Source organism: Muntiacus reevesi, chromosome 10, assembly GCF_963930625.1.
Source record: "Muntiacus reevesi chromosome 10, mMunRee1.1, whole genome shotgun sequence".
In the NCBI taxonomy this organism is placed as follows: domain Eukaryota; kingdom Metazoa; phylum Chordata; class Mammalia; order Artiodactyla; family Cervidae; genus Muntiacus; species Muntiacus reevesi.
In genome coordinates this window covers 33,528,977-33,549,510 of record NC_089258.1, presented here as the reverse complement: position 1 = coordinate 33,549,510, position 20,534 = coordinate 33,528,977, and the positions used below count along the sequence as shown (strand labels likewise).

The following is a 20,534-nucleotide window of genomic DNA, read 5'->3' as shown; positions in this document are numbered from 1 at the left end:
GCTCCACCGTCACGTGGCCTGGGACAAACCCTTCTCCCTCGGCTTCAGACTCCCCACTGTAAGATGAGTACGACTGGTCCGAGCTTGCGGCAGCGAAGGCTAGAGATGGGGGCGGGAGACGCCCAGTGAATGCTGGGAGGGCTGCTACCACTCTTGCTGTCCTCCTTCTTCCCATGATGACCATTGTTGTCAGCATGATCCCCTTTATGGAGGACCCAGCAGGAGCTGAGTGCCAGGCACTGCTCTGAACGCTTAACCCAAGTCAGGCTCTGTAATCTTCCCAGTAACCCTACGATCGAGGTATTACTTATTCATAATACCCATTTTACTGATGAGGAAACTGAGGCTCAGAGAAGGACAGGGATTTACCCAAGTCCCACCGCCAGTGAGGGATGGAGGGGGACCGAAGTTTCTGTCCAGCCCAGACTGCACTTCCCCTTGACAAGGGTTAGCTTCTTACTGAAGCGGCTGTCTGGAAGGAGCAGGATATGAACAATGCTGAAGGGCTCGAGGCCTGGTAAGCAAAAGCCAAGTGGTAGGGTGGCAGCCTCTGAGGTCCCTGCCAGCTAGTCACTCAAGCCCAAGAAAGGAGGCAACAGGCCAAAAGAGGGTGGGGGATGGGAGGATGCCAGTGGGAACCTTCAGCTCCCAAAGGAGGAAGCTGGGATGGGAGAGAGCTGGCCTAGGCCTGCTGGACTACCAGGCGGAAATATCTGCCCCCAAATCGGAGCTGAGATTAACTGGTTTGGGGAACTAGAAATGTATGTGGGAAAGAAAAAAAAAGAAATGTATGTGAGAATGTGTGTGAATGTATCTGTATATAAATATCTGTACTGGAACAAGAGGGGATGGGACAGAACTTGGAAGGGTCTGGTGGGGACAGTGAGATTGGGAGGCCCAAGGTGGGTGTGGGTCCTTGGACCTCAGCCATCGTCCAGAGGAGAGTGTCCAGGCCTGGCCTGAGTTGGCCTGAAGCCTCACTTCAGTAGGACAGAGGACTCCCTATAGAAACTGCCTCCCAAAAAAAATGACCTTAGACAGTGATACTCAAACTATGGGAAATGTCCCAATCCCTGAGGGACTGGTTTAAAATGCAGGGTCTAGGCACTGCCCCCTGGAAATTCTGATTCCAGCTTCTAGGGAGGGGAATTAGAAATCTATACATTAATGACCTATTCCCCTGATGACTTCAGAGCACATCAAAAGTGCTTACAGATGAGGAAATAGATCCAGTCCCCATGCCTTTGGGATTTAGTTCTAATTCCCGGACACAAAGTTTAAGGCCCTTTTCTGGAGGACCCCAACCTACCCTTCCAGCATAGGCACCTTTTAGCAGAAGGTTTCTCCCTCGTGCCGAGCGGCCTTATTGCTAGTGGCTGAGAAATTACAGAGGCTTCTGAGGCCATGTCTCAATTTGGAGGGGAAATGTGCTGGAATCCATTAGTCATGTCTGCCACAGGTTTGGAGGCAGGAATGGCAGCATGCATGCCATGCATCAACCATCTGTACACTTTAGAAATCTCTTGTTCTAGCTAAATTAACTTCTGTAGACAGTTTAGTCCAGGTCATGTTCTTTCACAGAATGCCTACCTCATCCTCTCTGTTTATTCTAAATCTGCTCAACTTTCAAAGCCAAGCTGAGGAGCATCTTTGGCCAGAAGCCTTCCCTGGTGGCCCTAAGGCCCTGGGGTCTCTCCTCCCAGAACCTGCACCACCACCGCTCCCCAAGCCTCACAACAGTTGTCATAACAACACCTTGCACCACAGTGACTGTTAGCAACTCCCCAGCATTTGCCTGGCGCCTAGACTGATGACATCAGGCACCAAGCCCTTTAGAAAGTGAAGTGAAAGTGTTAGTAGCTCAGCCATGTCTGACTCTTTGTGACCCCATGAACTGTATCCTCTGTCCATGGAATTCTCCAGGCAAGAATACCGGAGTAGGTTGCCAGTCCCTTCTTCAGGGGATCTTCCCAACTCAGGGATGGAACCTGCGTCTCCTGTATTGCAGGCAGATTCTTTTCACCGTCTGAGCCACTGGGGAAGCCACAGGCTCTTTGGGTTCACCCTCAATTGCCATGAGTTGTGAGTGCTATTAATCCCTGCTTTTCAGAGAAGATGCTAAGGCTCAGAAGGGCTGAGTGGCTCATGCAAGACCACATAATAAGTGAGGGACAGAAACCAGATTCAAATTGGCTAGTCGGCCTCAAGGGCTTCCCAGGTGGCTCAGTGGTAAAGAATCCGCCTGCCAAAGCAGGAGATGCAGGTTCGATCCCTGGGTCAGGAAGATTCCCTGGAGGAAGAAACGTCAACACACTCTAGTATTCTTACCTGAAAAATACCATGGACAGAGGAGCCTGGCGGGCTACAGTTCATGGGGTCGCAGAGTTGGACTTGACTGAGCCAGTGAGCGTGAGCACGGATGGGCTTCAAAGCCATGATGCAGACTTTCCACTGTGAGGCCACCCCCCTGGCCCACACAGAACACACACTCCTCACAGGCTGAGATCAGCCTCACGCATCTCTGTGGCCCCTGCTGTGGCACAGAGCACCGGGCCTGGCACACAGCAGGAAATCAATAAACACTTATTCATCTATTTATAAATATTTGCAAGAGACAAAGAGCATGGTGGTTAAGAGCTCCAGCCCTGGAGCCTCATTCTAATTCTGGTTCAGACATTTATAAACTGTGCAGCCCAACGCGAGTGACATAACCTCTCGGTACCTCAGTTTCCTCATCCGGAGCAGGCAAAAACAGTGTCTATCTACCTCATAGGGCTTGCTGTGAGAGGTAATGAGTTCATATAAATGGCTTAGAATAATGAGAGCATGGGGGAGACACGTGTTGTCACGCTTGTGGGCTGACAAATTTCTAGCCTGGCTAGGCTTGGACCAAGTGTAAGTTATAACTGTTTCTCCAGCTAACGTGTTGGATCTTACAGATCCAAATAGACCTGCTCTACTTGCGGTGGATTCCCCCGGTAAAATGGAGCTGTAAGAATATCTGGAGTCAGAAAGTCTTGCGTTTAAGTCCAAGTTCTGCCTTCTTGGTCCCTCTGGGCCTCAGTTTTATCATCTGTTAAATGGGTAGAAGGCTATTGGAAGGTTGAGACAAAAGCAGAGGTGGGACAAAGCCAAGGTTCATTCCCTGCAGCTCCTGGACCCATCCAACCCCGTCATGTACCCTGCTCCCCTCCACCCCCGGGCTCCGTACCTTCCTGTGTCCTGTGAAAAAGAGGGAAAGGTGGTGCATTGAGCCCCCGTTGCGGCCCAGCTCCTTCTTGAGGGTGCGGGGGGAAGGCATGGCCCAGGCGGACGCGGTGCCCTCGCCATCCGAGCAGTGCAGGGTGGTGTCGGAGGAGAAGCAGGGCCCGCGGTTCTCCTGCAGCAGGCTGCCCTCGCTGTGCGTCCGGCGCCGCAGCGAGTTCTGAACGCGCAGCGAGAGGCCGCCCTCGGCTCCCTGGCCCGTCTCGATCATGCTGCTGCGCTTGGCCTCCCCGCGCTCCCCGTAGTTGTCATCGCTTGTGTCCTCATCCTCGTCCTCCTCCCCCTCCTCGGCCTCCTCTGCGTCCTCCTCTTCGCCCGAGCTGCCCCCCTCCGCCCCTGCCTTCTGGCTGTAGGTGCTATCCAGCCGGACCTCGGGGATCACGAAGTTCGGCTTGGCGGCCACGGGCGGGTTCCCTGTGGCTGCTGGTGGGTCCCCAGAGCTCGTGGTCTCCTCAGCAAGGGGCTCAGCTGCCAGGGAGGCCTGGCCGGGGGGCAGGTCTTGACAGGGCGGAAGGTCCTGGGCAGGGGGTTCCTGGAGGGCAGGGGGGTCTTTGCTGATTAGAGGGTCTTGGCCGGGAGAGGGTTCTCGCCCAGCAGGAAGATCCTGGCACGGAGAGAAGACTGCGGCTGCAGGGTGTTCCTGGCCTGGTGGGGAGTCCTTTCTGGGCAAGCGTTCCTGGCCCACAGAGGGTTCTTTGCAAGAAGGTGAGTCTTTGCTGGGCATTGATCCTGGGTCAGCAGAAGGTTTCTGGCCAGAAGAGGAGTCCTCTTTGGGTGGAAGCTCTTGTCCAGGAAGAGGCTCCTGGCCAGGAGAGGGGTCCTTCCTGGGTGAGGGGTCGTTGGCACCCGGCCCCTTCCCTTCCTCCCCGGGCATCTCCTTCTTCTCATCCGCCTCTGACTCCTCAAACATCTGTGAAATAAAGAGAAAATGAGAAAGGCTTACAAGAGGAGATTACCGTGCACGAGTCAGTGTCACAGAGACTGAAAATGAAGCGGCGATCCGAAACCCACACCCTGTACCCCACGGTGTGAAAGCCGAAGGGCCCCGTGGAAACCCGACAGCCCCTTTGGCTTAGCCGAATATGGGCTTCCCACCCTCACTGCCTTGCTGGAAACTTGCACTCCATCAAAACATGGTTGGTCATTTAAGGGAGAAGAGGGAGAGGTTAGTTACCATTATATGGCTCCTCTCATATGCCAGGAGCCGTGGCAGAATAAACCCCTCTTATGTAATGTTCCCCAGGGGCTTTCCTGGTGGCTCAGAAGGTTAAAAAAAAAATCCATCTGCAATGTAGGAGACCCAGACTCGAGCCCTCAGTCGGGAAGATCCCCTGGAGAAGGGAATGGCAACCCACTCCAGCATTCTTGCCAGGAGGATCCCATGGACAGAGGAGCCTGGTGGGCTACAGTCCATGGGGTCACAAAGAGTCAGACACGACTGAGTCACTCATACTAACATGTAATGTTCCCAATAGCCCTCGAAGGGGAGTGTCATGGTCCCTCTGTGAGTAAGTTGCTCTGTGAATAAATGAGGAGCAGACAGCCTTGGCCTTCATGGACCAGAATGAAACCAAGCCCCAAACCAGAGCAGCTACCAAGTGAGAGAATCCCAGACCCAGACAAAGGATATCTTCCACCTGAACCAAAGTCTCTTAAAAGCCTTAGTGAGTCATATGAAGAAGTTGCTCTGAATGTTCAGCTCTTTTTGAAACTAGTAAACTGGAAGAAAACCAGAACTTCAAAATACTGCACATACCTATACTCGACAGATGTCATAGACATGTGGAACCTCACTGAGGGATCACCCACCCTGTGCTTTTTAAACTGTGTTTGGAGGAACCTCAGGAGTCGCACGTACAAACCAAAGAGGACGCATTCCTGCCTCACACACCACCTTCAGAATCCTTGGAGTTTTCGCTGGGTTCCTGCAGATTTCATTTGCAAAGGGGAAAATACTGCCCTTACTCTGAGTCTGAAAAGCAGCTATCTCACAGGAAGACTGGGCCTCAGAGAAAGTCAGGGGTGTCCCAGGGGCACAGCCACACGGGAAAGTGGGTCAGGCTTGGGCGAGGCTGGGTGCCCCCATCACAGGCAAGGACTTGGAGTGCTGGACCGGGAACTGCTCGGAGCCCAGGTTCCGTCCATGAAGAGGCCACAAGGACATGGAACTAATGAAAGAGGAAGATGCCACACATTTATGGGAACTGTACAGATAAGGACACACACACACAGGCGGAGAATTTCAGGGTAAATGTCTCAGAACATAGGTTAAGAGTTCTTCCTGTAAAGACCACTCATGTCCATTTGATGGATGAAGAAGCTGGGCCCAAAAAGCAAGGACTTACCCTCTATGGCACAGCTGCCAGAGACTGAAAGGCCATGTCTGCAGCTGGGAACTCTTCTAAGCCCTGGGCCAGCCAGGCCTCACAGCTGGGAGTAAGGGGCCCAGCCGCAGCCTAGGGCAGCTGCCGCACCCACGTGTCAGGGGTCACAGTGGCGTCTGGGAGCAGCAGAGTGGATGTGAAAGGCCAGCGGGGTAAGAAACCACCGCCTGGGAGGATGAAAGTGAAAGCCCCTCCCACCTCCACCTCCAGGGTTGGGGGAGGGAGAAAGTTGCTGAGCCAGGAGGGGGAGCCTCAGAGGACTCCAGGATGATGTGGCCAGAATCTGGTTCCCAGGTACAGGCAAAGACAGGGGCCCACTCACCCCGAGGACTGTCTGCCCTGCAAATCCTGCCCGCAGCTCCACGGTGAAGATTATCCACCCAGGAAACCCTCAGACCACACTGCCCCAGACCCGGGAACTTTGGCGAGCCCGTATCCCCACTGCGTAGATGGGGAGACTGAGGCCCAGAAAAGAGAAGGGGCCAACCCAGAATCACACAGGGGGCCAGGAAGAGCCAGTCCCTAAACCCTCTGGACCTCTGGCTCGCTACCTATGAAATGGGATAAGCAAGGTACCCAGGTGACACATGAGGAGAGTACACTATGAAAGTCCAAAGCTCTGAAATGGGATGGTGGTGGTAGTGTGGGGGTTGTGGTGATGAAAACAATGTCACAAAACTCAAACAGAGGGACATCTTTCTCAAGGACCCCTAGAAGCAAACTGTCAAGGCTCCCAGAATCGAAGTTGGCAACTGTGATTCCAGGCGCCCCAATCCAGGAATCTCATCTGGGAACCTTAGTTTGGTTCCAGGGGGGTCAGAGAGACCCTCCACTGAACTGACAGGAAGACAGAGGGCCCAGCCTGGACAGTGACCTAGGGACTTGCCCAAAGGCACCCGTCAATGCAGGGCTAAGCTGGGGTTAGAGCCTGACTCCTGGCTCTTTCTTCCCAAGCCCCCTTCGAATCTCAGTTCCCAGGGCAGCCCAGCTCCTGCCCACCTCCTCCCACCAGCAAGCATTCTCCATCAAAAAAAGCAAACTGTGGGCACACAGTTTGGTGTCCCACATTCTCTCACCTCCCCCTCTGCCAGGCCCCTCCATCTGGAAGCATGAACAGTCGGACAGTCGGAAGTAGCAATTGGTGCCCTGGGGCCTGGCACTGGGCCCCGATAGAGGAGCAGGCCACCTTTCCCCTTCCTGGGGGTGGAGTGGGGCAGGGCCTGCACCAGCAGTGACTGCAGCCGAACCACCTGCCCCTGGAGAAAGTGCAGCACCAGACCCAAAACCAGAAATGCAAGTCAGCCTGCCTCAGCCAAAGCAAACAAAGCCGGGAGGGGAAGTGCCTCTGCCCTCAAGGGGCCCCCGCCCCGGGGACGCTGAGAAACCACTCAGGACCCAGGGCTGTCACAGCACCCAGCGGTTCCTGCTCAGACAGTCCGAGTCAGACTTCGGTTTTGCTTCCAGCGGTGTCATTTCCTAGCTGTGCGAAAACATGGCCAAGCCTCCCCGAACTCTCCGAGCCCTGATTCCTTACCTGGAATGGAGCCGTGATATCACACCAAGCTCACAGGACTAAGTTCATGCTCTTCACGGGGCCCGGCTCCAAAGAAGCATTTGATAAAGCGGGAGCTATTCTTGGTCTAGGCTTATCTTTGTCATTGTGGAGTCGCCCGGTCGTGTCTGACTCTTTGCGCCCCCATGCACCGTAGCCCCCTAGGCTCCTCGGTCCATGGGATTCTCCAGGAAAGAATACTGGAGTGGGTTGTCATCCCCTTAGAGATCAGGAAACTGAGGTCTCAGAGGCTAAGGGCATTACCTAAGAAATGGGAAGCTGATTCAGTACTGGAACTCCTGTCTCCTAGTCAAGGGTCTCTCCCCACTTCCTTGGATCTTTACACGCAGGGCAGGGGTGCGGTGGGGGGTGGGGGCAGGAGTCTAGAGGGAGGGGGAGCAGGCTGTGAGCAATGGCCCTTCACCCAGGCCCATCCCCACAGGGCAGACATTGGCAAAGAAGGACCAGCTCAGAACAGACCAGGTTCTGTTTCGTGTGAGCCGCCTGACTAGGCTTGGTCAGATCTATGTTCCTGGGAAAGCTGGAGTATGGGGTACCCGAGAGGGCAGAGGGCCTCTGGAACAGAAAACCTCAGAAACCTCAGGGGAGAGGGTTGCAAGTGAAGAGAATTAGGATGGGAAAGGAGAGAAAGGCGAGAGCCACGTTACAGAACGGATGCCAGGCAGGAGCTGGTCCTGGGAGCGGCGAAACAACACAAGCAGAGCTGAGCCATGTGAAACTGCTCTGGGCGGGTGACAGGTCATGGGGGTGGCGGGAGGGCTGGGGTGCACGTGTCCACGCAGTCATTCATTCTCCGGGCACTGAGTTGGGTCCTGGGGTGGGGGTGGGGACAGCAGAGGCCAAGTCCGACGCAACCGCTGCCCTCCCCTGAGCAGAAAAGCAAAGGCTGAACAACTGGTCTTAAGGAATGCGGTGAGTGCTCTGAAGGAAGTGCAGGCAGCTGGGGACACCCTGTTAGGCAGCTGTTACAGCAGGTTGGGGTGCCAAGAATCCAGCCAAGATGGCCCAGAGACCAGCTGACTCGCCCAGGGCCCTGGGTCCGAGCGCTCCAAGAAGATGCCCTTCTGCTGCAGAGAGCGTGTATCTCTCCCATCCATCATTTCTTTGGCTCGGCTGGACCAGGGTTAATTCTGTGCATGTCTCGCCTGCTAGAAGCACACAGGAAATGAACCAGGCCTTCTAAATGGAGCTGCTCTTTAGGATATAATCAAATCCTCTCCCCAGTCCAATCCAGGGCTCGGAACAGGCTGGGGAAGGGTGGCAGGTGCGACACCCAGAGGCCTGGCTCACACCACCTACGTCCCCTGGGACCTGCGGTGGCAGACTGCCGGAAGTGACTTGCCCAATGTCACAGAGCTGCTAAACGTGGACCAGGTTGGCTGACCCCAAAGTCAACCTGCAGCTCTAATATGACTCATCACCTCCACCACAGATGCCGAGCTCGAATCTGCCCTCGAAAACCACTTCCTGCATTGGGCAGGGCTGGGCTGGGCTGGGGTGGTGGAGGTCGGGGTTTGGGGTGGGGGGTGGAGTGCCAGGGTTTGCCCCTATCTCAGGGGGGCCCTTCCGCAGGATTTTCAGAAACAGCCTGGACAGAAGGCCGGAAGACCCCAGTTGGAACCCTGACCCCATCATTTGCAAGCTGTGTGATCCCAGGCGGTCACTGCTGGGAACCAAGTCTGAGAAAGGACAGGAAGGAGTTCTGTGAAAGGGAAAGCGGCTGGACAATGGGAGAGGCTACAAGACTCCCACCCAGCCCTTTGAGCTCCTGGCTTGCCTTTTGAGATGGGGGTGCTCCTCTGAGTTTGGCAAGCTGGCTCAATGCCGGCTTCCAGGAACCCCCGATCAGCCTCAGTCCAGCTCCCCAGGCCTGGCTTCTTGACCCCCGGAGGCTGGAACCACCGCCCTGCCTCTGCCACTAGCTCAGGGCCTCCAAACTGTTTTCCTCCCCGGCCCCCACTGTGATGGGTTTGGCAAAGTCCAGGAGGAGGGAGGCAGCGCCTTAAAACCAGGAGAGCCCCAGAGACGGAGCCCCCCCGCCTTCACACTTACTGGCTGGGTGACCTCGAGGGTAACTTCTCTGGCCCCAGTTTCCTTAGAGGTAACATAGCATGCAGGGAAGGAGTGGCTGAGCGGACGTCCACCCAGAGCTCAGCCCTGGGCTGGTGCATGAAGCGCTCTGTCAACGGCAGCCAGGATGACCGCAGCACGGGCTGGCTCTGACACCTCCTCCTCTGGATCTCCTCCAACAGAGCTGACGACCCCCTCCTCCGCTCTAGCAGGGGCCTCTCAGCCTGTGGCCTGCTCATCACACCCTGCTCCGGCCCCCTCCCTCGTGCACCCCGCCAGGCCCTAGGCAACAACCACCGGATGACACCCAGTACCCGCTGCCAGCCCAGACCTGCCTCTCTCAGAATGTTCTAGGCTCTGTGGACATAAGAATAAGAAAGACATGATCTCTGTCCTGGTGGAGCTCACAGGTTGGAGAGGAAGGAGTGGCATGAACCAAGTCATCACCCGCAGAAACAATCTGAAAAACACTATGATCCATAACGTGAAGGCAAACTGGAAGAAAACAGAGGGACGAGTGGGAAAGGCCACCCTGTGAAAGGACCCTGGGGCCGAAATCTGCTCGGGGGCAGGGATGGGCTCACAAAGCAGCAAACAGCACAAAGGCCCCGAGCCTGGAAGGTGAGCGCCCTTGAGGGCAGAGAGGACATCTGGGTGGTTGGAGCCCAGGCCCAGAGAGAGGGACCCACCAGTGGGTCCGAATGGCCCACCAGTGTCCCCGACTCGACCTGCCCCATTCTGAACTCATGACCTTCCCCCAATTCCGTTCCTCCTCGCGGAGTCTCTGAGTCAATCACACCCCCACCAGGTGCCCGAACCAGAGGCCTGGGTATCATTCTCTCTTCTCTACTACCCCCGTGGCCAATCAACAAATCGTCCTGATTATCTCTCGTAAAATCTTAAGAATCTTTCCACCGGGGGAGGTTATGTGTGTGCAGGACAGGAAGCATTGGGAACGCTCTGTACTTTCCTCTCAATTCCTAAAACCACTCTGAAAAATAAAGTTGATTAAAAAAAAAGAAGAAGCAGCCACTCTATCTACCTCCACCGACCACCACCTGCTTCAATACCACTTCTTCTGGCCCTGCGATTGGCACTGACCTCCCAGCTGTGGTCCACACCCCTCTGCTCACTCTCTGCATCCCGCAAGAGGAGTCTTCTAAGTGCAAATCTGACCCTGTCACTCCTTGACTTAAAAACCCTGATTCCCCAGGGCCCTCCAGACAAAGCCCAAATTCTGTAGCCCTGGAAGAGTCTGGGCTTTGTGAGCTCTGTCACTCCCTCTAGGCTTACCTCTCCCCCACTCCCCATCTGAAGTGTTGATGATAAATGAATGAATGAATGAATGGGCAACACAAGAAACTTCACAAACCATCTAAATTGTTATTACTCAAAATGATAACTCATGAGCCAGCAGCAGCAGTACCTGGGAGCTATTACGAAATACAGAATATCAGGCCTTAACGAGATTAGAATCCACATTTAAAGATCCCAGGTGATTCATTTGCATATTAAAGTCTGCAAAGTACAGATCCAGCCTATTGGTTCTCAATAGAGACATACTTTAGAATCACCTGGGGTGCATTTTAAGAATATCTGTAACTGGGTCCAATCCCAGACCTACTGGATAAGAGACCCCAACAGGAGGGTCCGGGCATCTTGACTTTTTTCGACTTTCAACTCTCCCCCAGAATTCTGGGGAGTTGCCTCCATTAACAGACAAGGTGACTGAGGCCCAGGGAAGGGAGGCAATATGCCAAAGGTCACACAACAGAATCAGGACTGGAACCCAGACCAGAACCTGGTATGGTACCAATTCAAATACACGGTGCTGCCTCTGCAAGGAAGCCCATAAAGTAGCAGCAGCCCCTGGCCCACGATGAACAGCCAGTAAGCCCGCCAGACTCAGCTACCCCATTCATGCTCCCTATGAACAGAGGACCAGCTGCAGGAGGAGAGAGAGGAAGGAGGAATTTGATCACACACTGAAATTTCTCTGTCCCTGAAGAATCACACCACCACTCATGGATCTGTCAGGGGCTCAGCAGGCAACACACAACAGCCGGGAACATACCCATTGTACAGGAAGCAATACTGAGGCACGGAGGAGAAGTAGCTCACCCCTTCAGACCCTCTCAGGACAAAGCCAACACAGGGACGGGAAGCCCTGAGGACTGAGAAGAGAGGGGACCCCTTTTAGAAACCTTCCCTCCTCTTGGCGCTATCACCTGGCTGAGTCAGAAGAGCATGCCCTCAGGCCTGCCCTGCGGAGCCAGAGATGCAGAGATGCTCGCTCCCCTCGGGATGCCCAGCTTCTCACTGGGCAGTCTCTTCCCCCCAACCCTGCAGCCCCAAAGACCCCTTCTATGCCCCAGCCCCCTTCTCAACTGAAAGTCATGCGCGTGGACAGCAGAAGTTCCCCAGGCTCTCCCTGTCCTCGCGGTAACATGCCTCCGCCAGAAGGTGAGCGCGGCCCTGTGGGCCTCTCCGGCCCCACCCTGGGTCTCTCTGCTCAGAAACCGGTTCTCCTGTGGGCCCTGCCACCACTCCCTTACCCTCGGGCACCCTCCTTCTCTCCCACGTGCGCGTTCTTATTTCCTTATTATCTCGCCCTCCTCACGTCCACTTCCTGCCCGTTCCCTGCAGCCCAGTTAAAGGCTCCCTGGGATGCCCTAGCTAGAGGGCTCTCTGCTCCCCTGCCAAGGCCTGACCAGCGCTGCTCGCGTGGCCCTGGGCAGGCTCTGCTTTGGCTCATCAGGATTGTGTCCCGGGCTCACCCGCCTCACCCCCAGTTACTCAGCAAATACCTACCCAGTGCCAGCCATATGCCAGGGCCTGTGTGGGGCGCTGGAGCCCAACGGTGGCAAGACACGCGTCTCTCCCTGCTGGCGCTGGGTCTATGGGTGAGAGCACCAGGTAAAGGGCCCATGTCCATCTCCCATCCACCCACCATCATCTCAGGGGGTTATGGATGCACAGAGGCAGCAGGAAAGACTGGGGTGGCTCTTGGAGGAGGTGGGGAAGAGGATAGGAGAGGGTGTCCAGGCCAAAGCCAGAGACGACATGGAATATCTGAGGAAGCACAGGTGGTTCTGTGGAGCAGAAGCACGGTTATGTTAAGGAATTCGGACTTTATCCTGAAAGCAATGTTTACTCGGTGTTGTAAAGATAGGGAAGGTGGAGCTAGAGATGGTGAAAACAGAAAGCAATGGAAAAAGGGGAGTGGAGACGGGAAGAGAGAAACCATTCAGGGAGCATCTACGAGAACGCAGGCACTGTGGCAGCCGCTATACATACGTCTCATGTCCAGCCACATTATGAGGTCTGTATCACTGGCCCCATTTTGCAAATAAGGAATCTGGGACTCAGGTAACTTGCGAAACTTATGCAAGTTCAAAAACTGAGTAAGTAGAGGAGTCAGAATGGAAACATGGTCTGCCCGGCTCCAAGCTGCTCTTTCTGCAGCCCACCGACCTCCTTTCCTGCCCGTTTCATTCCCTCTTCTTCTCTCCCTCCCTCTCTGTCTTCAGAACACCTTACCAAGCTCCCACCCTGGGCCCAGCCACTGCTCGAGGCAGTGCGGAGCAATTCCAATGCCTGATCCCTGTTCTTACCCCCAAGTCAGTGGAGATTGAGGGGTGGGTCTGACTCACCCCGTGGGCAGAGGGCTGGTACAGTACCACCAAACCACCTCCCTCCCGGGACCCCTAGATATGTGGGAAGAGTCAGAAGCATGTGGTTTCTCTGTGATGCTCTATACTATGCTGAGCAACGAGAAAGCTCTGCCAAGCCGGGGGGACCCCAGAGAAGGGCACAAACGGCTCTGTGGTCAGGAGACGAGGATCTGGAATCAGGCAGGGCGGATTGAATCCCGCGTCTTAATCGTGTGGCTGAGTCAGGGATGCTAGTGGGCAGGAGGCAGGACCTGGGGCATAGCCCTGCTCGGCCCATGGCCGTGACCTTCCTCTTGCTGCTCAATTCTCCCTCACGGCAGGCACTGGAGACCAACCCAAAATCTCAGGCTTGACTCCAAGCAACAGCTTGGAGAACGGGGAGCACTTTCACAGCCAGGGGTGGAGGAGGAAAGCCCACTGCTGGTGAAGAACAGGGGTCTGGAGACAGGAAAATCCAGGTTCCTACCCTGGCCCAGCCAGCTCCTAGCTCAGCACCCTGGGGTAAGCTGCTTGACCGCTTCAAGGCTCAGTTTTCTTATCTGTGAAATGGTGACAGAGGCAGCAAGTACCTATACCACGATACTGTTGGGAGACCACCCAGACAGAAGGGCCTGGCATGCAGTAGGAGCTCAATGTGTGCATGCATGCTAAGTCACTTCAGTCGCGCCCAACTCTTTGCGACCCTATGGACTGTAATCGACCAGACTCCTCTGTCCACGGGATTCTCCAGGCAAGAATACTGGAGTGGTTTGCCATGCCTTGCTCCAGGGGATTTTCCTGGCCCAGGGATCAAACCCACGCCTCTTACATCCCCTGAACTGGCAGGCGGATCCTCTACCACTATCACTGCCTGGGAAGCCCAGTGTGTGCTCAGTAAACATTTGCAAGTGCAAGGAGGTGACCATATCTCCTTCTTTCATCATCGTCATCACCTGTCCCCTCCCCCTGCATTCCACTCCAGGAGAAGGCACTTGATCACTATTGTCTGTGCATTTCAGGGTGGGAGACTGAGGCCTATCCAAAAGGCCCTGGAGGCTGGGGGTAGCTGAGGCTGTGAGCTGACCCTTAGGCTAGGTCAGTCTGGCTCACTGCATGGCCCCAGGTCAACTGACTCCCCTTTCCAGGCCGCCCTCTCCCAGAGGGGATCTCTCCAGCTCTGAACCTCAGCCAGCCCGGGAGGGTCTGTTCTCAGGGCCCAAGGCGAGGCCAGGATCCCAGTGGGTGCATCGAGGGCGGGAGGAGTAGGAAACGCCCCCTTCCCAGAGACCCATCTCCTCCCTTGTCCGTCTGTTCCAGTCCCTAAAATACTCCTCCTTCAGCGCCTGCAGTGCTGGGGGCATCCAGGTGGGGGACTGGGGTAGGGGTGGGGGAGAAAACGTGACGGTTTATCTGGCTACGGGACTCAGCCTCAAAGCTGCAGTCAAAAGTCACCCTCCAAGGCCCCAGGCACCTCTGCCTGTTACCTCCATCACTGCCTCCCCAAAGCAGACACCCTGCGTCTCTGCTGGGGCTGATGTCAAGACTGGATTTGTCTGGGTTTGACCGTCTGCTCCAAACTCACCCTCCTTTCCTGAGGAGCCCGAGTACACTCCGCCTGCTGCTTAACCCTCCCCTTCCCTCTGGGACAGTCCCAGCTCTTTCCCCTGCGTGTTCTGTCCCTGCCAACCCACCTCCCACCACATTCCCCTCTTCCCTCCAGCCAGGCTGAACTGCTGGTAGCTCCCCAAACAGTCTCCTCTCAGGCGTCTCTAAACCCGTGCTCACTGCACTTCCTCCCCTCCTGTGTCCATCTGAGAACTCCTACTTATCTTTCAAAACAGCTTACCCACACACGCATTGCCCCTTGATTTCTGACAAAGGTGATGGTGACCGACAGTGAGAAAGGATGATCTTTTGAATAAACTGGACATCCACCCAGAGAAAATGAATCTTGACCTCAGTCTTCACCCTATCTAAGAATCTATTTCAAGTGGATTTTAAAGCTAAATGTGAAACATACAACATCCAGAAGATAACATTGGAGAATATATCCAAAGCCTTGTAATGGGCAAAGAAACAGGATTCAATAAGCATTTTCCATAGAGACAAAGATTGACAGGTTGGACTGCACTAAAATGAAGAACTGCTATTCTTCAGAAGACACCCTGAAAAGAGTGAAAAGGCAAGCCACTGCGTGGGAGGAGAGATTTGTAATGTGCACGTCCAACAGTGAACACACATCCAGAGTATTTTTTAAGCTCCTTCAAATCAATAAGAAAAAAGACAGAGGATCTAACAGAAAACTGGAGAAAAGACTTGAACAGGCACTTTCCAAAAAGATTATCCAAACGGACAGTCAACATATGAAAGGGTGCTAACCCTCATTAGTCACCAAGGAAATGCAAATGAAAGCCACAATTAGATATCACAGTAGCTATTGTCAAATCTGTTGGTAAGGACGTGGAGCAACAGGTGTGCTTCTATGTTTGTTTGAAGAGGGTGTACTGATGTCACACTTTAGAAAATCATACAATGGAATCTACTAAAGCTAATTATATATAACTTTATGACTCAGCAATTGCAAACCTTAGGTGTTTACCCAACAGAAAAGTATATTATAGAGTACCAAAAGACATGCCTGAGAACATCCATAGCAGTACCGTTCACGATGACTGTCAACTGGCAACAACCCAAATGTCCGTCAATGATAGAATGGGTATAGTCACACAATGAAATACCACACAGCAACAGGAGTGAACAAAATAAGACTGCGTCCAATAACACTGACAGATCTCACCATCAAAATGCTGCTCCAAAGAAGTCAGCATAAAAGAACACATAATCAAGGACTCCACGGATACAAAATTCAAAACAGGCAACACTACTCAATGAGAGAAGTCAGCACAGGACTCTTTGCGGTGGTAGTGACTGAGGTGGGTGGAAGCAAGGGGCTGGGGGAGGTACTAGAATGTTTTGTTTCTTGACCTGCGGAGTTTGTTCACTTTGTGATAATTCATCAGCTACATACTTCCATCCTTGAAAGGAAAGATGTAATTTAACGTTGCAACTTAAAGTTTATTCAAAAAGCTAATAAAAGCCCTCATCCCAGGGTCTGATGGCGCATTCCAACTGATTCCTCCCTGTCCTCCCTCCAAAAGCTGCTCTCCCACCTTCCGTTCAGCGACTGCCCGCTCTGTGTCAGGTCCCATGCAGAGCACCTCACTCCACCCACAGCATCACATCCGATAACAGCCACCGGTAAGGGAAGATGCCAGGGGCACCCCTACTGCCCCCATGACTCATGCCAGCGTGCACGAGCCCTCCCTCCACACACATCATCTCATTACCTGGCGAAACGCAGGCACCAAGAGGTTCTGGGTCTTGCGCCCCTGCAAAGTGGGGAGTCCCGAGCCCAGGCACCTGCACACAACGTTATACAACCTCCCCTGAGATAAGCCGGAGCATGTGGCTGGATACACAGAGGCGATCCCTATGGCTGGGTTAGAAATCATCTCTCCACCCTGGAGCGGGTGGGCACACTGGGACGGAGACCTGCTCCTTTGACGGACAAGCGTCTGTGCAGCCAGATTCAGTCTCACCTTCTGCAGGAAGCTTCGCTGGGGCTCCCGGGCTGGGCTGGAAGCTTCCCCAGGGTTTCCCCTCCCCAGGCCTCCCCAGGGAAGCTGTCTTGTTACCATTCATTACATACCCATCCCCAGGACTAGACTGAAGGCTGGAACTATACCTCCAGCCCCTGGCCAGTGCGTGGTACATTGTAGGCATCTAACACACGTGGAGGGAAGGGAAAGGGTGGGGACAGAGAATGTAATTGTCTTCCAGAGCCGCTATTTGAATCAACGGGGAACTTCATGAATCGAGGTCTGAGTAGTGGAGGTTTCAGAGCTCTGCATGGACACAGTTAAAACCATTAACCTGAAGAGTGGGACAGACATACCACCTTCCATTCCATGTTCTTCTCTGTGGCGGTCTCCAGCCTTTTTTCCCAGGCTGTGGCTAGCCCAACTCTTCCTCTGCCTCTCCCCTGCCCCCTACCCTCTGCCACCCTGCCTGGAGTTATCTGAGTTCTGCTATTAGCCTGAGGCCAATCCCACCAAGAGGCAACCCAACTCCCATATGCTTGCCTGGAAAATCCCATGGAGGCAGGAGCCTGATGGGCTAGCGACAGTCTATAGGGTCACAAAGAGTCGGACACGACTTAGTAACTAAACATCAACATCAACCTCACCAAGAGGTAACCAAGGATACCACAGAGAGCCGGGGCTACGTGGGGGAGGGTGCGCCTGGTTCCAAATAACTCAGCACCACCCCCCCTCACCTTTCTAAGTTGGGAGCCGCTGACAGTTTTCCGGCAGCAGCCCGAGCCCCAGTGCCAGGTGCGGGCAGGCCAGCCCACGGTAGAGGGGAGGGGAGAAGCCTGGGCCCTCTGGAGCAGAGGGCACGCCTGGCAGCTCTCCGCACATCTGGAGCCGTGACCTGGGCCCCTCGCCAGAGGAGCAGAGTCTCCTGGGACCCCTTCCCCTCTCCTCCCTGCCTGGAAGCTCCAATCTCTCAAGCGGCTGGTGTCCCCAGCCCGCCTCTCCCCCAGTCCTGCCCCCACCCAGCTGGTCGTGCAGGCAAAGGTGGCGGCTCCCTGGGGCTGAGCCTGGCTGGCCTGCTGTGAGCGGCTCCAGCCTCTCCAGGCTTAGCGGGCTGAGCCATAAGCAGCCTGTTTATCCCTGGGAGGAATGATGGTTTTCCCTGAGCAGTGACATCTTGGAAACCGCCTGGCTCCACAAACAACAACAAACCTCCCAGCCTCAGCCTGGGATCCAGTCTGAAGGTTTCTGAGCAGAAGGGCTTGAGGAACAGGTAGGGGGCCACTTCCCCGAGAAGCCCAACCCTGGCCTTGACGGCTGACTCTCAGGACCCAGGAAGAGGAGAGGCAGTGCAGGGAACGGGAGAGTCTCTGGATAGCCTGCAATACCTGGTGCAGTCCCTGGCTGCTCCAGAGGGGAAACTGAGCCAGAGAAAAAAAGGAGATCGGCCTGAGATCATCCAGCCAGCAGGGACCAGACTGCGTCTCGATCTCCAGCCTGTTGGCCGGGCTAGGGTTTTCTCTACCGTACCCGCTGCTTTTTCAGAGGAAAAAGCCAGTAATGTGGGGGTCCTGGAAAGGAATGTGTCATTAAGGGGGTCCCCCAAAAGTGAGCACCAAGATGAAAGCCAGGTGCTCTGAGTCAGGCAGCTGGCGTGATGGAGAGAAAGCTGGGGGGGGCGGACCCGGAGACCAGGGTTCTCGTCCCCACTGTGCCACTGGGTCGCATGGAACCTCAGGCAAGTCCTTCTTCGCCTGCCTCAGGCCCGCTTCTGGCCAGAAAGTAAACACACTCAGCTATTTTAGGGCCTTGGGAGACCCAATGAGAAGTGGCTCTCAGGGTCCCCAGGAACCTAGCGGAGCGTGGGCACTCCCTCCTCAGCTGTATCTCTTTTGGGGAACCCGGCAGACCACTGGTTGAGAACCACACACCACCCTCAACCCTCCGATCCACCTCCCTGGTTGGCACCGTCCCGGCGGGGCCCAATCTGAGCTCTAAACTGCCGTAGTCCACGGGAAAGACCAGAAGCATGGCATTCAGACAAGCTGGGGCTTGTCCCTTCCACCCTCCATGGCCCAGGCCTTAGTGTGGACACCACACCACCCAGCCCAGCCCAGCATGATCTCTGAGCGGGCTTTCCCTGCGGGCTCAACCAGGCTGAAGCCAAGGGTTTCCCTGCCTCATCGCCTATCATATCCCATCGCCCAACCCTTGGCCCCATGGGAGCCATCCGGGCATGAAGAAACGAGGGCCCCTCCAAAGGGACTCCTCACCGGGGCTCGAATTGGTAGTGCCCACTGTCTGTCGGGCAAAGCTAGGAGATGAAGAGGAGGAGCTGACTTGGACATCAGAGCCTGTCCTCAAGGAAACCCACCTGAGCCCTTTTCTGTCACACCCAGAACCCCAGGCTGGACCCTTGGGACCAAAGGAAGAATCAGGCTCAAGCCCCACATTCGTAAGACATGAAGCAACCACCGTGGGTACCACCACCACTGGACATATTCCAAGTGCAGTGTTTGCTCCCGCTAGGGAAGGCTGGGTAGGATTAAGGCCTGGAGAGAAGAGACGGGCTTCTTTCCGGGCAGCAGGAATAGCATGTGCAAAGGCAAGAAAGCAAGGAAGGGGGTGGTTTCACTGACACCAGACACTGGTGATCAAAAGCCCCATCAACCACCTCTGGTTCAAAGCCCCGGTGACACCCCCAAAGGGGGGCCACTCACCTCAGCTGCCTCCATCTTCACCACCCGCCGGGTGCAGCAGATGCCAGGCTGGGCCAGGAGCGGGCCCTGCTCTGGAACTTGGCTCCCCAAAGGGCCCGCCCTGGGCTAAGCCTTGCCATGTGCTAGGGCTGGGGAAGAGGGGAGGTGCCCCTTTGCTGGGTGTGGAGGACTCAAGGGGCCCCGGTGGAAACTTTGACTGTGGCCGCAGTGCCCTGGCTGGGATCCCACGGGCACTGGCAGGGCAGGCACTGCGGATCCCTCCTTCCAGGAGACAGACCCACTCCAGCCGTGAGGACAGGGAGTCCGATAGCCCCAGCTGTGAGGCCTGAGGGCAGCGGCACAATGTGGCAAGCTTTTGGAGAGGGATCTGGGGGCTCCATACTTAGCTAGGCATCTCAGGACAGGAGTGGCAGATTCCAGATTGAATGTCATCGCTGAGGTCGGGGTGATGACACCCACATACCTGGTCCTTGCTGTTCCAGGAGGCAGATGTCCTCCAACCTGGTCCTGGCCGGAGACCTGCCGTGTGAACTGAGGCACAGCCCCTTCACTCTCTGCACTTGGCCCTCCTCAGCCCTGAGTCCCAGGGCAGGAGGATTCTTCTCGGACACCTCAGGACAAGAGGAGAGATGCAGGCTCTCTCCACGCTGATAATAAAATCGGCCTCTGTCTGCTCAAAGCACCTAACTCTGCAGGGTGAGCCGGTCCCTAATGACACCCCTCCTCACAGGTCCCAGTGAGAAGCCAAAGGAGCAGGTGCGAAACCTGTCCCAAGGGGCTCAGGAGGCAGAGCATCTCCATCTCTGCCTGGACTTCCCGTGGACATTTCAGCAGACGCCTCGGGGATCAGCCACCACACCCCTCCTACCCAGACCAGCCCCCCGAGGCCACCACCTCCTTCCCCTCATGGAAGAACGGCCATCCTGATGCCCGGTGGGCGGTCAGCACCGCGGGCTGAGAGCTCCCTCCCCACGCAGTGTCCCGACTTTTGGTCGCCAAACATTCCTTTCTCTCGGCAAGAAAAGCCGGCTGACCAGTCTAGAAGTGGGAGCAGCACACAGTGCAAGCATGCCCCAGCCCTGCAGGGTCCCCACCCGCTAAGACAGACAGACAGACAGACAGACAGACACACACACACACACACACACACAGAGCTATCTCAGAGCAGAACAGAACATGGTTTGGTTGCAACCTGCCTATCAATGGCTGCCCTGGGGAAGAAACAATAGAGACAGGGGCAGGGGGTGGCCTGGACAAGAGCCCCCAGCCCACCA

The 20,534-nt window shown here is 55.3% G+C and overlaps 1 protein-coding gene across 4 annotated transcripts in view; it reads right to left on the bottom strand.

Annotated features, from left to right (window-relative positions):
* Window positions 1–20,534, bottom strand: part of RGS3 (regulator of G protein signaling 3) — a 101,019-nt gene that overhangs the window by 12,595 nt on the left and 67,890 nt on the right. For all 4 annotated transcript variants that reach the window (XM_065946458.1, XM_065946459.1, XM_065946460.1 and 1 more), the window contains one exon: window positions 3,212–4,174. In XM_065946458.1, coding sequence (XP_065802530.1) covers window positions 3,212–4,174 — 963 coding nt within the window. The remainder of the gene's footprint in view (window positions 1–3,211; window positions 4,175–20,534) is intronic.